Source organism: Vulpes lagopus, chromosome 8, assembly GCF_018345385.1.
Source record: "Vulpes lagopus strain Blue_001 chromosome 8, ASM1834538v1, whole genome shotgun sequence".
Taxonomy (NCBI): domain Eukaryota; kingdom Metazoa; phylum Chordata; class Mammalia; order Carnivora; family Canidae; genus Vulpes; species Vulpes lagopus.
The window spans coordinates 129,467,580-129,484,796 of NC_054831.1; the positions used below are offsets into that span (position 1 = coordinate 129,467,580).

A 17,217-nucleotide genomic window follows, 5' to 3' on the forward strand; every position below is an offset into this window, starting at 1 on the left:
AGGATGGCAGGAGGATGGGGCTCTCTGACCAGCTTCATGTCTCCCCAGCGGTTCCCCGCAGCTGGCATCCGTCCTCCTCTTCCCTGAACACTACACGATAGGCTCTCTCTGGGGCTGTGCTTTCTGGGAGCAGGAGGGAGGGCAGACCAGCTGCAGACACTCCCACTGCCACACACACCTCTCCAGAGTCACCTCCAGGCCCACCGAATGCTCATGTGCTCAGACCCACACACTGCACTAAATATAACCATCACATATGCCTCTTCTGTCTCCTTTCTGAGGGAAATAACGTTGTTTAAGTAAAGCCTGTAAAATTTTAAAGAGCTGGGATGCATGCTCTCCGCGGGAAGCTTTTAGCAGCATGCTGGAAAGAAATAATAATAATAACGAGGCCACAAACAACAAGAGCAGAACCGGGCTGCCACCCCATGCCTGCCAGCGTCGGGAGGGGCAAGGCCCGTGGCCCTCCACCATGGTGCAGCCGTGAGGCCCAGGCCTAGCTCCAGCTGGAGTCCCGGAGCCCCTGAGAGCCGCGGAGGATCAGCGTGGAAGGTCTGGGTCACAAAGCGAAAGGATCTCTGGCAGAGAGGCAAGAAGGCAGAGGCCACAGAAGGCCGTTAAAACGTGAGACATTCTGGATTCAGAACAGCGCGGCCACTTAGTAGCTGTGCGACCCCGAGCAAGTGGGTTAACCTCCCTGCGTTTCAGTTTCTCCTACTGTAAAAATTGGGGATTGAAGCCACACAAACCTCCCAGGAGGGGGTTAGGAAGACGGTGCAATGAGTCATTAACACAAACAGGAGCTTCCACGGGGCCTGTGCACACACAGTGAGTGTTCGGTCCATGTTTCCTACTATCACCACTTTGCAGGCGACGTCCAGAAGGTGCAGGCAGAGAGCTTGGACTACCCGGCCACACAGCGCTGTTGACTTCAAGCCCAGGAGTCCTTCCCTGGATCCACGCAGCTGAGAGAGGCTGCTTTGTAACCAAGTTGCTGTCCCAGGGTCTGAGCCCAGGGTTAACAGGAGGGGGCATCTTTCAAAGAGACCAACTGGGATAAAAATGCCTGTCTGCTTCCAGCCCTGAAGTCCTGTCCCGCCACACACAGCCCACGGCATTTCCCCCGTCTGTATGTGGCCAATGGCCCCACGAGGTCTTTTCAGTGGGAAAGGACAGCCTCTTGCTTCCCAGAGTGGGGCCAGCAGGCTTCTCCTGGCCCCTGTGAGTGGGTCCAGGCCTCCAAAAGCTCCCTCGTTGTGAGGCTAACCGGCCTCCAGCAAATGCACTTGATCTGTCCCCTGTGTCACCTCCAGCCTTGCTCCTTTCCAGCAACACACACCTTTCATCACTGTCTCCCAGCCTCTCCCAGAAGATCCAGGCCCCCTCCAGCCTATGAGTCTTTGTCCCTACTGTTACTTCCTCCTAAAATCTCTCCATCTCCTTAGCCTGGCAAAATCCTATGCATCCTTCAAGACCCAGTCATGTGTCACCCCTTCTAGGGATATATCACTTCCCCCTGAACCTTAGGCAGATTAGTTAATTCCCTCATCTGCCTTCCTGCAAGGACTTGGTAAGCGATTTCAATTTTAGCATTTCCAATACCACAGCACAGTGTATTTGTCTGCCTGCCTGTCTGCCCCAGGGGACTGTGAACTCCTTGAAGACGGGCCCTGAGTCTTACTCATCCCTGCAGTGCCAGCCCTTGCACGGGGCCCAACCCAGAGCGATGACCGCTGGATGGAACTGATTTGAGGCCGTGTGTGTGCACCAAGGAAGTGAGCGACCATTGGAGGGGTCCGTCCCTCGTGGACTTTGCCGTTTCTTAGCAAGCTCCACTGGAGGCAGGATGCTTCCAAAATTCCCAAAGGCGGAAATTCGAGGGTATTTCAAACACGTCTTAAAGGAGACAACTTGGATGTAGATGAGATTCTCTTTCCCAGTCCTATTACCCATCACGGGATCTCAGAACTGGAATCGTCCAGACTCACCCCTTTGTGTTATGGAGCTAAGACTCAGAAGGGGGGGGGTGAGCCAGTCACGCAGCAAGTTATTGGAGGAATTGAAATCAGATCCTGGGGCTCGTAAGGCTGAGGCTGGTGCCCCTTCTACCAAACTGATGTTTTCCACTGCGGCTCGTGATGCTGCTGCTGGGCAGTATGAGTAAGCTTTTTTCAAAATCCAAATAGTTACGTGTTATTTTACCACAAATTAAGGGGGGGGGGAATACACTTTGTATAACAAACCTATACATTACGTCTTTACATAAAACAGGTCAGAAAAAAAAAAGAAGAAATTGATTCAAATTTGATTTTAAGAAAGTGATGATGTAAATAGTAGCAGGGATGGGATGTCGCCAGGTGGGACAAATGTCGTGAAGGGGAAGCTGAAATTTGGCCATCACAGCAGGGAGTGGTTTGGAGCTGGCCAACCAGAAGGCATCAGCATCCAGGGAGGGAGATAAGATCCAGGGGTGACAAGAGCTCCTTCGGAGACCCGGGATCCCACCCAAGAAGCCAGAGGTGGCACCCTGGCGCTAAGACGGAGGCCCCAAAGCCAGCACAGAGGAAGACCTGGCCTGTGGGACACGGCCCCTATTCAGCTGGAAAAATGAGTCCTCGTCAAAGCCAATTTGGACAACCAGGTAGACAGGAAGCAGGGGAGGCGGGGGTGGGGGGGACAGAAGAATGTCACTGAGGCCAAATTGGAAACTGAGAGCCAAGGGGGCTGATGGTGAAGTTCTCCCTAATGAGTGTTTATCCCCAGGGAGCAGCGAGTCCCCCTCCCACCCCCCCTCGGAAGGGTGCGGCTGCCACTGAGCCAGAGGGCGGGGCTGAAACCGACCTGCACTGGGGCAGGGCCTGCGGCGGGGCTGGCAAAAGATGGCAATGTCGCCAGATGGCGTGTTGGCGAGGGGCAGGGGCACTCTGTCTTGCCCGGAGCACATTAGAGAACGAGCCAGGGAAGAAATTGCCACTGGTATTTGTCACAGCAATTTCAGCAAAGCACTGAACGTGTAAGCGTCTCATGAATTTCAACGGACAGCATTAGTCCCCATCAAAGTCATTTTGAACAGTCAAGGAAGATGGGAAGAAAAGGGCCAGACAGAGGAACCTGGAGGGCCATAAGGAAAGTCACCTCTGCCAACCAAGAAGCCGGAGTGGGGCGGGGGAGCTGCTGGAGGGAGTTTTCCCAAGACATAGTTGTCATCCTGGAAGGCGGCTACTCTCTGAACTCCGGCTACCCCTCCCCGCTGAGAAGATGCCGCTCAAAGTGGCAGTGGCACTTTCAGCTCTTGGCTGAAAGATAAAGAGCTGGGGGTCCAAGGGGCTCACTTTACCCTCTGGTCCTCCTCCCCTTCCTCCTCCACCTGCGAGGATGGAAGCGGCCTCCAGGGCAAGAGGCCAGCAGGTGGAGAGCACCTGCCTTTCCACTTGGAAGCAGGCGAGCCTGGAGCCCGTTCATGACTGATGTGGACCAGGCTGCAAGTGGTGGGAGCCAGTGGGCATGGCAGGAAAGATGACCTAAATGGATCTAAGGAAAAAGAACCTCTCCGTGGGAAATCGGGTGGAAAATAGACTGGAGGATGACGAATTCGGGTGCCCTGGGGTGGGGTAATCCATCAGCGAGATGGACCAGGGGACGGGGCGGTGGAGGGACACTGAGCAGTCCAGAGCATGGATGACACACTGCGAAGGTCAACAGGAGCGGCGAGTGGAGAGCGCAGGCGGGTCCTCTTTGCAAACCGCCACGTGATCCCAAAGGTACCCGCTGCTTTAAGGTCACGTGCTCCTGAACACCGGTTCCACCTTCCTAGGGACCCACGCTCATAGGCAGCTCAGGAAAATCCAGCCTCGGCACAGGATCGGGCACAGGGGTACGCACTGGGTGACTGCTGTTGCCGTTAATATAGAAAGCAACCTGTTACTAGCGCCACACGCGGTCCCTTCCCTCCTTACGGCGACTCTTGTCCAGCAGATAGCACGATCCCCGTTTTACAGATGGGGAAACTGAGGCTTAGGAAGATGGTGCTATTTACACACCACCTCACTCTCCTCTGCTTTCCACCCACTGGGTACCTGGGAGACCCCTGCTGCCCCGGATGGGCTTCCAGCTGGGTTTGGTCAATTGGTGGCACCAAGGAAAACCATGCAAAGCCAAGCGGAGGGTGAAGTTGGGGCGTTTCTCCCTCCAGCTCCCCCTCAGGTCCCAGAGGCTCTCTCTGCATGGCCCTCTCCAGGCCATGGGTGGTAGCCGCCGCCCTCCGCTCCCCGCCCAGGGTGGCGCCATCCCCGGCTGCCTGCCCTAACCCCCGGGGCAAACCAGCTCCTGGGCCAGACCCCTCCGGGAGGCCCCAGTTGAGCGTGGTGGTTCCTGCCTGCACCCCACTGCTAGAAAGGGGAGTACCTCGTCCCAAAGCCATAGAGCGTGCACACAGGGGCGCTGAAACCTGCACCCCACTCTCTGCCCCACTCTCAGTGTCGCTCTGCACTGTAGGCATTCACACCCGCCACCTTCACAGATTGGCCATATCCGTGAGCCACCTGCTCCGCAGCGTATTTAACATTTTTCTTTAACTCGGCTCATTTTTTACTTAAATAAGCCATTTTAAAAAGAGAGAGAGAGAGAGTTTAAATCACTGCCCCAAATGGCAAGCCAGCCTCCCTTGCCTGAAACAGAGAGTGACTAAAAGAATTACAACGAAAACAAAACGCTGCTTTACTACAACTCTCGCTCCCTTGGGCTCCCCGGAGGTGTGTTGCCCCCCGCCCGTTTTTGTTGGAAAGGCAGGTTAGCACACGAGAGGGCATTAAAGACATGATGTCATCCACCTGAGGCTTTCTCCTTGCCACCACTGGAAGGGCAGGATGAGGAAAAAGCCCGGAAAGACCCTCCCTCCCCGAGTCCTTGCTACTTAGGGCCTGAGGAGGAATGTTGCCCCGGACCCACGGTGTCCCGTAGAACTTGCTATAACCATGAAAATGTCCTCTTTCCGTCTGTGCTAATACAGGAGGCCCGTGTGGCTCTTGGGCACTTGCAATGTGGCTGCTGTGACAGCAGAACTGAATTTTGTTTCGTTCAGCGAAAGAAAAGCTGAGACACTCTGGGTAGCTGTGACGTCAATGGCAGTCATAGGCCATGGCCCCGGGGCAAAATGAATAGCACAGCCCTAGACTGTAAGCCCCAGGAGGGCAAGGATTTCCATTCGGCTCTGGATTTCTAGGACAGCACAGTGGTTCATTGCCAGGAAGCATTCAATGAACCCTGGCTGCACCTGAGATGGAGTCAGTGAATGAATGAATGAATGAGTGAATGAATGAACTGTGCTGCTCCCTGCAACAAGAATTTGCTCTCTCTGCGACCCACCCAGACCGTCCTGGGAACCACTAACTCCTCCCCATTAGGCAATGGCAGCCCTTCCCCACTGGGGAATTGCCTTCTCCCACCAGCCTCTTCAGGCAGGCAACTGGTTTCAGGAACGCGCCTTCCCCAGCCTCCTCTCCTCTGAGCTGGGCCCCAGCTCACTCTACTGCCCCAGCAAACAAAGAAGTCTTTGTGATGTGGCTGCTTTTGTGGCTCCCCGCCCCCCACCCCACTCCCTGGCCCCTGCATGCGACATCAGGCGCTGGGCAACAATGCACAGCTTATCACCTGCGTCTGCAGAACCAGGCACCTGGCCTTGGGTTATTGTACGGCCCGAATGCCCTCTTGATGGCAGCCTGAGCGCCCGGGCAGTGAGCACCGGCTCTAGATGAGGATGCCATCCACCCTTTAGGCGTGCCAGCCGGTCTTCACCCTGCCAATGCCCCCGAGCCTCCGCGCGGCCCCTCCCCGCCAGCTCAGCACCACGCCAGGGTGGCCCGTGATGGACGCCTTCCTCTGGGGCAGTGTTAGGGAGAGGGGAGGAAGAGATGGTGCTGGGGACATAATGGAGGCGCCAATGACGAGTGACAAACAACCCCATCGGAGGGGCACGAGTGCTTCTGCAGAAAGAGAAACAAAAGGGCAAACGGACCAGCTTGGCAAAGGAACAAAAAAACCCAATGGCTCAGCTGCTTCTCTCCCCAGCGACTCCCAAGCTGCTCTTGTGATTTATGGGGCTGGGGGGGGCGGGGAATGTCGCTCCCACTGGAGTGCCGCCAAGGTCCCCACCCAAGTCTGGGAGACCCTGATGCCTCCCTGATGGAAGGCGATGAGGGTGGTGGGTCCCCCTGACCGAGGTCTGGGATGGTCCCCAGAACTAGGAGGGAGAAGCCTGTGCTCATGTCACACACAGTGTGTATAATGACAGACAGTCATTTCTCTCTGGCCTGTTTTTCCAGCTTAAAATGGGAGGAAGGCGATAGTCCATTTCTCAGCTCCCTTTTGGCTCTGATGCTCCGTAGTGCCAAGCCTGGGGACTCGTGCAGGGCTCCCTGTGGGCACACCTACGAGGCATCCACTGGGCCGGACACCAGGGCTTGGAAACCCTTCTTCCCCTTCACACTCAGGGACTTGGCTGTGAGGCAGACATTATAAGAGCAGCAGCCACCTCTCACACACCTACTATGTGTACCTACTATGTGATCTACGCTGCCCCGCTGCCCTCACCCCACCAGGCCACCATGACAAGCTGTGTGTCCAGCTGGAGGAACCAAGGCTGAGAGCAATGAAGAGCTACCTGAGTTCACATGCTGGATGAGAGGTGGAGAGGGGATCTGAACCCTGGTCAGACCCCCAGAGGCCATGTGCCTGGAGATCTAGAAGCTTCTCCCCAGGAAAAGCTACTCCCATCACTCAGGGTTCAGGCCCAAGGTACACATTCTGGCTGGAGCAGCCCCATTCTGAGCCACGTGATCTTGGTGGGGCCTGGTTTTCCTCTTGGCAGATCTGGACACTCCAGGTGAGATGAAAGCTCCCCTCCCTCATGACAGCATTTCTTCCTTTAGGCCATTGTCTCTTTGGGTACCCCCCAAAGCAACCATTTATAACCTAACAGAGGTTCCAAACCGTTTCCAGCTTCAGGTGGCCCAGGAAAAACAATTCATCTTCCTTGAACACTGCTCTAGGGATGTCCCCCTCTTCTCTTTAACTGCTCGCCGCAGTCCCCGGGCTCGGGCACACAGGCCCGCGCCAACAACTCCAGCCTCATCCCCAGCCTCTTGACGGGCACGTATGCTCAAGTGAGGTCAGCAGCCTCACTGCCTCCCAACCTCTCACACTCCAGGACAGCACTCGGACTCCATCCTCCAGGCCTTTCTGTAAGCTGTTCCCTTGCCCAGGACGTCCTCCTTGCCCGTTAAGATGCTTTCAATCCCTCAGAACTCCTTTAGTCCCCCAAGATTTATCCATGGTATCCCTGTATTGGCCATTTATCATACATGATCGTTGATTGTTCTCAAATGAGTCCGTGCTGTGGGGTTGCCAACAACCTGAAACTCCTTGAGGGAGGTCTCTGGCAGCCCAGCACGAGGCCAGGGCAGCTGCTCAATTCATGGAAGTGACTGGATCAGCCCCTGGGGAGGGAGAAGAAAGGGCGAGCCCACGTGGCCTATCAGAGACACTCCCTGGCCAAGTGACTCCACCCTGAGGGTCAGGAGGAAGGGAGGGGCCAAGACTGCCGGCTGGTTACCTGCCAAGTGCTCTCCTATAGAATCTCATTTGTTTCAGGACCCCCTCCACGTTCAAAGGACAAGGAAACCATGACTCAGAAAGGGGGCCACTGGCTCAAGCATACTCAGCTAGGAAGTGGCCATGCTGGGACTTGAACCCAGTTCGGATGGAAACCCGGGTCCATTAGCACCAGCTGGCTAGCCAGAGAGACAGTGATTGAGGAAGGACAAGGCTGCCCAGTGTCGTGCTGGCAAATGTTAACAACCAGCTCTGGGCTGGGCGGAGCTCTGATCTGGAGTGTTTGCCAATTTCCCTGGTGTAAATACTCCTGCCATGGTCGGATTCAGGCCACCACCTCGGAGTTGGAAAGAGGGGTGCAAATTAATGCCTGGGTGTGAGTCCAGCCCTGCCCATCACTAGTGGTGGGACCTTAGGCAAATCACAGTCTCTCCAAGCCTCGTTCCTCATCCATAAAATGGGGAGAATATTACCTCCCAAAGTTTCTGGGATGATTTAATAGGACATCGCACATGAACAAGGTTGGCACAGGCCTGGACACATAGTAGCTGCTCAAAGCATGTTTCCTTCCTTCTTTCCTTCCTTCCTTCCTTCCTTCCTTCCTTCCTTCCTTCCTTCCTTCCTTCCTTCCTTCCTTCCTTCCTTCTTCCCTTCTTTCCTGGGTTCCTTCCATCCTTTCTTCCCCAAACTCCCACCCATCACCAGCCAGGATAGCCCCTTATACAAGGAGAACCCAGAGGAAACAGGAAGCCCTTTGGTCTTCCCACCACATTCCCCTGTTGGCTCATCCCCCAGATGCCAGTCGTGATGCCAATGTGAGTGATGGTGAGCAGTGCTGGACCACGACCACCTTCTCACACCAAAAAGTACTTCCAGAGGTGACTGGTCAGGGCCAAGAAACAGGCCCAGGTCTAGTGTCTGGACTGAACCACAGGTTTGGGGGTGGGGGGGGCGGGAATCATCCATTCATCCAACAAACGTCTTGAGGATCTGCCCAGAGCCAGCTTTGTGCCAGGCCTGGGGGTGCAGGGATGCCCACCCTAGATAGTTCTCAATTCAGCAGGGAGACCAGCCCTCAAGCATCTCCAGCTCCAGAAGAGGGTTCTTCTAACAGTGTTGCCCAAAGTGCTGCTGCCAACAGTCTTAGGGGACACCTGAGTCGGTGGCAAGCAGAGGAGTTAGAGGGCAGAAACCGGAGGGAGGTTTATGGGGAGTCAAAGCTGTTCTGGCTAGGGGCAGGTGTCTCTCCTCTGAGTCAAGAAAACGTAGAAATTGGGGTGGAGGTTGACAAGGTGAAGTTTAAGGCCAGAAACCTCTGAGCAAGCCAAGACTGCGGGGCAGAGAAAACAGTGGGCTCTGGTCTCCCCGCTGTGACCTGGACACACCAGCATCCTTGTCGATGCACTGGGCGTGTAACACCCACCTGGACAGCAGTGGAAGAAGAAGGATGTTACGTCTGCAAAGTGCCTAGAATAGCACCCAGCTCACAGAGCATGCGTTTTGGTCAGCTTACCAGCCTGGAAGCTTCTGGGAGCTGGCCTGTCCCAGTCCAGACCCCTGGGGGCTGCATGAAGCAGCACAATCCAGATTCCACTCTAGCCACTTCCCACCCCGTCTCTTCACCGCCCCATTCTTCAGTTTCCCTGCTCGACGGGCATGAGAGTAGATGTCTCCGTGTCTTATGGGAGGGCTCGATGACATGCCGGGTGTGGAAGCATTTTGTCAGCCCTCAAGGACTACCAGCAGGGAGGCAGGAGATCTGGAGCCAGCGCCTCTGCCATTTTGACTCTGAGAGAAAGACGAGAGTGTAGGTCCAGGAGCAGAACTTGGCCAGCGGAAAGTTCACCTGTGAGTCCAGCCCATATTTCACCCGTCGTAAGCCTTTCCTAACACGTTTCTGTAAAAAGCCTCTTCTAAACCATGTCTAAAGGCCAAAGATGGTTTACGCACCCAACCAACCAAGCTTTACTGAACACCCACTGTGTCTTCTACGGGGAAGATTTGCTAGCGAGCGACTGGGCCGGGGGGGGGGGGGTGCTGCCTTCAGGGGGCTTCCCAGGGTAGGGGACAGGAGGGTCACGGTGAGACTGGTTCCACCCCCTGCATCTCACTGGCAGAAACAATCTGCATCTACATTCGGTGTTGGGGAGGGGCGGTGGCAGCGCCTTGCACCTCAATGGGAAGTCAGGGAGCAAGTGGTAGGGTCAGTCACCCCCAGCTAGTGGGCCATGAGCGGTCCATGAGGACCATCCCAGGCGTCCCCAGCAGCTCTGAGGCTCCTCAAGCCTGGGATGGCTGGGCATCAGCGGGGTTTCTCGTTTTGCAAGCAGCAGAAACCAACTCCGGACAGCTCAAGCCCCAAAAAAGGAACTGGTAGGAAAATAATGCACGTTCTTGGAACACAAGGCCAAGCTGAAGCCCCAGGCGCCAGGAGGACCCATGTGGCTTGAGTCATAGCACCCCTGGCATGACCACGGTTACTACTGGTGATCATCAGAGCGCACGGACTGGGAGAAGAGCTTTGCATGTAATGACTCGCTCCATCCTGTGAACACCCCGGGGGGTAGGTCCTGTCATTATTAGCCTCAGGGAACCAGAGAAATCCAGTTTCTTGGGGGTGCCCACTGGCAAGGGATGCTTTCCAGTGGTTCTCAGTCTTCCTCTGCTCTGGATTCAGATCCCAGGGAGAGTGTCCGATGGGCTCATCTTGGGGCGGTTTATCTGATTGTGGCACCTGCCAAGACGGCATGTGGTGCGAGGGGTGCGTGCATGATTCTCCAAGGCAAATCTAGTACGTTGCTGGTAGATGTAGGAATGGCTGGTTGATCGGATTCCTTGCCTGGATGCCACGATGTCCTTTCCTGCTCCTTTGGGCTGCTCTCCCGTGCACCTCCAGCTCCACGCATGTTGGATTTATTTGCTCCATCCATGAAATCCTGGCCGGTAAGTCTTGCCTATCATGGGCTACTGGACCCCACTAAAAGCATAAAGGTGGGTTTTGGGACCTCATCCCCCGTTCCTTCCCAGGATCTTCATCCTGAAGACACACAGCCCTTAGGAAGTGGTGTCGTGTGTTTTGCCACCACTGATATTTGTTATTTAAAACAGAAGGCGTTGCATCCTCTAGCAAGTGGTAGAGACTATTGTATTCCTCCTTCCAGTGAAGAAAAAATAAATAGTCTCTCCTCTCCTCTCCTCTGGGAGTAGCAGTGTCTCTGGATTGCTTCAGACCCGAGTTTGAAACTCCCAGTTGTTGCACTTAAAAAGAGATCCTGAGCCTCATCCATTATTTAAGAAAGAAAAGAAACAAAGGAAAAAGAAAGAAAGAGAAAGAACTTGGGTTTCTGGTCTTCATCTGCAAAACGTGGCTAATGACACTGCCTCACAGATTACTGAGAGCATTTAATGCATAAATAACACCCAATAGGTGTGCGATAGATGGTCGCTACCTGTAATATGACTCTCGTTTCTCCTAGTTCTCAACTGGACTCTAGGGAGACCCCTGAGGTGAGCTGGTCCCGCCACGCACAGGCCCACCCCTAGTTCTTTGCTCACGCTGGTTTCTCTCCTGGCACATTTTCCTCCTTTGCCTTCAGGTTTTTTTTTAATGTCCTCTCTTTATTTCAAGGTCTGGCTCAAGTTCTCTTCCTCTGTGAAGCATCCCCTTGATACCCCAAGGAATCACTCTTCCCCAGGAACTTCCTGTAGGGGGGATGTCAATCACTTGGCAAGTGTCAACACATTTCCACCTGGACTGTCATTCATCTTCTCAGGAACATGGCCAACCTCTCACCCCACTGGGATGAGGTTCGAAGTCTCTCTCTTTTCTGACATGCCCTGTCCACAAGGGATGCCCATTCATTTCCTTAAAGAAGACGAGGGCTTTCAGGGACAGCATCTCCCATCCTTGCAGAAACACACACTGGATAATTCTATCTCAGTGAGGGTTTGGGAAGGAGTAAAACATCCAGACAGGGAACTGCAGGCCCCGCAACGGTCCACGTGGCCAGAGCCGAGGAAGTGCCCGAGGGCCATTCCCATGCGGAGGCACCAGAGTACATAGGGCAGGAGTCAGCCCTGTATCTGCAGCTCTGCTCCCCACTTACTGACTGGGGGGCCTTGGACAAGTCCCTTACCCTCTGCAAGCCTCAGTTCCCTTACCAGCAAAAATTGGGCTAGTTTTGCCTTTCAGTGTGGTTGTCAGGATTAAATGAGAAAAACGACGGAGCACATGGCAGGATGCGGGCGCACGGTGAGAGTTCAAGTAGGGTCAGAGATACAGCCCCTTCCTCCCTAAGCAAACAATTCATTTTCTACTAAGCGGTAAACACCATAAAGGCAGGGACTCCCCCATCATGTTCAAGGCCATGTTCCCAGATGTTGCAGATGTGGGTAGAGAGGTAAACCAGGTTAGACACCTACATGGACCCCAGGAGATCCAGTTAACAGAACTAACCAGCCTCTTCTTTATTTGGCCTCCACCTTCTAGTTTATGACCACTATAACCCAGAAACCTGAGAAAGCCACTTACACTGCCCCAGGTGTGCTTGAGACAGATGTTCTGGCAAGTCAGGCTAGCCAGGCCAATGCAAGGCATCACTAGTAGGCTCCCTGCTCCTGCCCAAGGGATCCTCAGAGCCCCATAGAGAGGAACATTGGAAGGAAAGAGAGCACTTGGGGCTGGGCCAGGTGGGAGCTGGAAGGAGCTAGTACTCCTGTCACTAACCAACCATAGACCTCTGAGCCTCAGTTTCCTAGTCTGTGAAAAGAGGAGCTTAAGCCCATCTTGCAGCTGCATGAGGCCTGGGAAGCGGCCAGCACGTGCATGACACACTGCAGCTGATCCACACAATGGGGGCTATTGAAAAACCAGAATCCCTGCCAGATATTAGGAGAAAGAAGCAATCTCAGACTGTTTCAGGAGACTTGTGTGTAAGGATCGCTCCTAGTGGAGTCTCATCACCCGCAGGAACCCAGGCAGCTCTCCTTCTGTGCCTGCCATCTTGCCCAAGGCATTAGGATTTTAGGGAGGAGAGCATGATCCTGGGTTCTGACTCTGAAAGGGTCCTCCTGCTTAAAAAAAAAAACCAGGAGTTCCAGAACCACCGGAATAAGTGATGGCGGAGGTCGCTTGTGGCTCGAAACATCCCCTGCACTTAAAAAGCAAAAACTAGTTCAACCTCTCAGGAAAAATGCGAGTTTGCGGCTGGGTTGGGAAAGGGGTGGGGTTTATGGCTGGGGGTGTGGCCAGGCTGGGGGCGGGGAGCAGGGGCGGAGCCGCAGGCTGGGGCTCGGCGGCCGGGTGCGGGGCGCCGAGAGGGAGCCCAGCGGTGCCCGAGCCCCGCCCCGCTCCAGGCCCTGGGTGGGGGGTGGGGGGGAGCAAGGATAAATACTTGAAAGTCTGCACAGCAGCTCGGGCGCGCACAGCCCCCGCAGTCTCGGAGCTGCGGCAGCCTCGGCCCAGCCCAGCCAGCTCTCCACCCACCCACCTGCACCCACCCACCTGCACCCACCCACCTGCACCCACCTGCGGAGACAGAGCTAACCCACCGGGCCCCTGGCTGGGGCCTCCACCTCGCCCTAGCTGGGCCAGCCCACCCCCTACTCTGGGGGGAGAATTTCCCCGGGGGCCAGAGGAGGCCCCGCCAAGAACCATTCTCTCCCCTACCTCCATCCCCCACCGTCGCCGGTGTCACAGGCTCAACCACAGGATCTCCTTCCCAGAAGTGCCCAGGCAGGGGAATCTGGGGCCCCAAGACTTGAAAACGCCTGGGGGCGCCTCCTGAGTGGCCTGGGAGCCAGAGAAACGTGCTTTTCTCCACTGCAGAGTCAGATACTGGGGAGGGTGAGTTATAGGGCCAGAAACTTAGGGCCCAGCCAGTCCTGTGTGCCGCGCGGAGTCCTTCCTCCAGATGCACAGACCCACCTCCCTCTCCCAGGTTGAGCCCCTTTGTCTGCAACCCTTGGTGGCACCACCGGCGAGGGCCCGCTAGCCATGCTCCGACTTAGCAGCGGCCGCCACCCCCCGCCACCCCACTGGCAGGCGTGTTCCGGAATGCCCGCCCTGGATTCCACTCTCTCCTCCCGCCCGGGCGGCCCCTGGCAGGTGGCCCGGAGAAGCTAACTGCCAGGTGCACAGCTCTCGGTCACATCCAGGAAGGGCGCCCTCCCCCGGCAAGCCAGCCTCTTGCATCCCCTGCTGACCCTTTTCGTACCCCCCACCCCCTCGTGGGCACAGACTTGGAAGGGGGATGAAGGGACCCCACCCTCAGTCACTGGCTCTTCCTCTGCGGAGAAGAGGGCCCCCCGGTGGCCCAGGTCCCTCGCCTGCGCCCTGGGCTCGGAAACTTTCCCGTCCGTGGTCCGGGTCGGCGCTCATTCTTCACCCTGAGCAGCGGGGCTGGAGGCCACCTGGCTCCTCGGGCCCAGATGCGCTCATCACCCCCCTCTCCCTCTCCTGAGCCCCCGGACCCCCACCTCCCCGCAGCCTGCAGGGGCGGGCAAGGGGGGCGGGACGCCGGGTCAGCTCTCCGCAGCCCTGCAGCCCCAAAGAACGCGCTCTCGGTTCTGGAGACAGCTCGCAGGGTGGGGTCCAGGCCGAGCTGGTTTCCCAATGTCGCTTTAACCATCCATGGTCAACCCCACCGCGTCTGTTCTGCACATTCTGGGGAGTATAGGGTGCTCCCCTCCTGCCCCCAACCCCCAATCCCCTCTCCCTGCAATGTCCAGGTGAGGGCTCCAGTGCCTTTCAACAAAGCCCAGTACCCAGCGCTGGAACCGAGACACCCTCTCCCATACAACCTTTCCCTCTAGAGGCATCCGACGGAGGGAGCCCTCACCCCAAAGTTGGGGGACATTCTGATCCACTTTGGAAAGTCTTTTGCTCCAAGGGTAGGGGGACGAAGTACCGGGCTGACATTACACAACCCCTCCCCACCCCCACCCCGGCCCCCACCAGCGAGACCACCATTCAGGCTCAAATTCTGCAGCTCCTCCCATCCGCAGACCCAGCGCTCTCCAAGCACCTCGGGGCGGGGTTATTTCAGAGGGGCACCCCTTCCTGGCAGGCGCACTCGGAGCCTGGCGAGGCACCTGCCGGTAGGGCAAGGCAAACACCAGGACAGAGTTGACCCCCTACCTTCACCGCCCGGTTGGGCTAGGGGCTGAGATCCTACTGGCCACAGTGGCTACTTTTGAGCACTCTGCACCCCCTTCTCCTTCACGGTGGAGCCAGGCTGTGACTCCAGAGGGGCCGGTTCTGGGCACCCAGGTCCGGTACTAGGCTCAGCGGGGAATTGAGGACAAGGACCCTCTGGTCTCAGAGCTGGCGGCTCTTTGCTGGCCCCGCCTCCCCCCTGCTGGGCTCCTGGCCAAGGTGTGGGCTCACTGCCCGAAAGGTGCCTGGCTTGCCAGGATAAGCCCCGGCACCGTTTACGACCCACCCGGCGGCAGCGGCGGCGCTGGGAGCAAGGCACCCAGGCAGCAGCGAGCCCTGGACCCGGGAGCCCGGAGCCACCGATCGCTTGCTCTGGGGACCCAGCTGGGCTTCCACCTCCTCCAGGCTGGTTCAGCCCAGTGGGGACCAAGTCCATTCGGGACGCACACATGGCTGCTCACACCTCCTCTGCCCCCGGACGCATCCATACCTCCCTCCACACTAAACCCACACGCTCCATCACACGCACACGCACTCCCGGCCCACGAAGCAACACAACCCCCGACACATCCCAGATGCATGCACACTCCTGCCCGAGTGTCACACTCCCCGTCTCCCAGGCACACACGCTTCCCCCCCACACACACACACAGAGAAACAGTCATCCACTGCCACACACCCCCAAAGAGACCCGCACACTTGGGACCCGGGAGACGCGCCACACCTCGCACGCTTACCACCCTTGAACATGCTCACACCTACGATGACACAAGGTCTCTCACACTTCACACCTCACCGGGAAGCTGGCACCGGCTCGCATCCCCCAAACACTCTGGCTCACTCTTTCTCGCACGCACACCTCCTCCGTGGAACGGCCACGGCCACTCAAACGCCCCATCGGCACACTCGCGTCTCTGAATACACTCCTGCACCCTGTGCGCACACGGCTCCTTCCCGGACACCCTCACCCATGGACGCAACAAAGGCACAGGCTCGTAGACACACGCACACGCGCACACACACACACACGCGCGCGCGCTGGCACAGACCCGCGAGCGCTCGCTCCGGAGGAGACCTCCTCCTCCTCCTCCTCCTCCTCCCTCCCTCGCTCCCTCGCTCCCTCCCTCGCTCCGTGCCCGAGCCGGGCGACCCCGCGGACCCCCGCGCAGGACCGGAGCTCGCCCCCCGAGGCTCTCCGGGGCGCCCCGGGCCTGCGCCCCCGCGCGCGCGCCCCACCCCGGGGCTCCGGCCGGGCGGCCGCGCACTCACCGCGCGCCAGGTGCAGGATCGCGGCGAGCAGCAGGCAGGCGCAGCCGCGGGGGCTCGGGGCGGCTCGCATGGTGCCCGGGCGCGGGCGGCGGTGGCGGGGCGGGGGCGCGGGCGGAGGCGGAGGCGCGGGCGGAGGCGGCGGGTCCCCTCGCCATGGGCTCAGGCGCGCTCCTGCCGCCGGCCGCCGGCCGAGACGCGGGCGGGCAGCGCCGGGCGCCGCGGGGGCGCCCCCATGCCGCGCAGCCGGGCCTCCGGGGCGCCGGGCTCCCCTGGGCTCGGGCTTGGGGCGCCGCGCCCCTGCGCTCCGGCCGCGCCCCCGGCCCCCGGCCCCGGCTCCGGCTCCGGCTCCGGCTCCCCGGCTGCGCGGCCCGGACTCCGCTCGGCGGCAGCGCCGGAGTTTGGAGCCGAAGCGCGCTCTCCGCCCGGCGCCCGCCTCTCCGGGCCGCGCGAGCGCCCCCTCCCCGCGCCCGCCCTCCGCCCCTCCCCCTCTCCCCGCCCCCGCCCCCGCCCCCCCTCGCCGCGCTCCCCGCTGTATTATACAGACTTTTCTTTAATCCTTTCTGGGCTGTTCGGCTCTCGTCCGCTAAGCCGATTTATTGCAGGGAGAAGGAGAGCTCCCCGCTCCCGCACCCCCTCTCCTTCCCCTCCGGGCTCCCCTCTGCGCAACCCTCCCGCAGCTGCCCTAGCCCCCCTGCCCCCCAGCACCGGCTCCGTCTGATTCCCCTCCGCCTAACCCCTTCCCTGGGGTCACCCCCCTCTCCCCCCTCTTTGCGCGCCGCCGGCCTGATGGAGAGAGGCAGGTCCCTGGAGAGCAAGCGGTGCCTTTGGTGATGGAGAAGGAGCAGAGCAGGCAGGGTGTGGCCCCAGGACTGGCCTTGGCACCTACTAAGGCTTTTTAGTGGCAAGGATTAGGGGCATCGTTGTTCCCAAACTTCCCAAATTAAGGATGGTCCCCCCCCCACCCCCACCCCGCAGGGTAGCGGCAGAAATGTTATGTTTCGTCCTTTCTTCCAAGAGTGGCCACATTCCTGAATCCAGGCAGGGATGGTTAAGTAGCTGGTGGTTTTCTCCTCCTGGCAGAGACCACATTTTCACCTTTTTGGCAGGCCTGACTTGTTCCCTAGGCCTGACCAGTGAGGTTTGGGGCTTGTAGCTCATCACACACACACACACACACACACACA

The 17,217-nt window shown here is 58.0% G+C and overlaps 1 protein-coding gene across 2 annotated transcripts in view; it reads right to left on the bottom strand.

Annotated features, from left to right (window-relative positions):
- IGSF21 (immunoglobin superfamily member 21) overlaps positions 1–16,123 on the bottom strand; it is a 238,182-nt gene extending 222,059 nt beyond the window's left edge. The window contains exon 1 of one of the 2 annotated variants that reach the window (XM_041765187.1): positions 16,034–16,123. In XM_041765187.1, coding sequence (XP_041621121.1) covers positions 16,034–16,103 — 70 coding nt within the window. In that variant the 5' untranslated portion in view covers positions 16,104–16,123. Of the gene's footprint in view, positions 1–14,746; positions 14,835–16,033 lie in introns of those variants that run through there. The other variant, XM_041765188.1, reaches the window with a different exon arrangement.
- Positions 16,124–17,217: the final 1,094 nt, after the last annotated feature.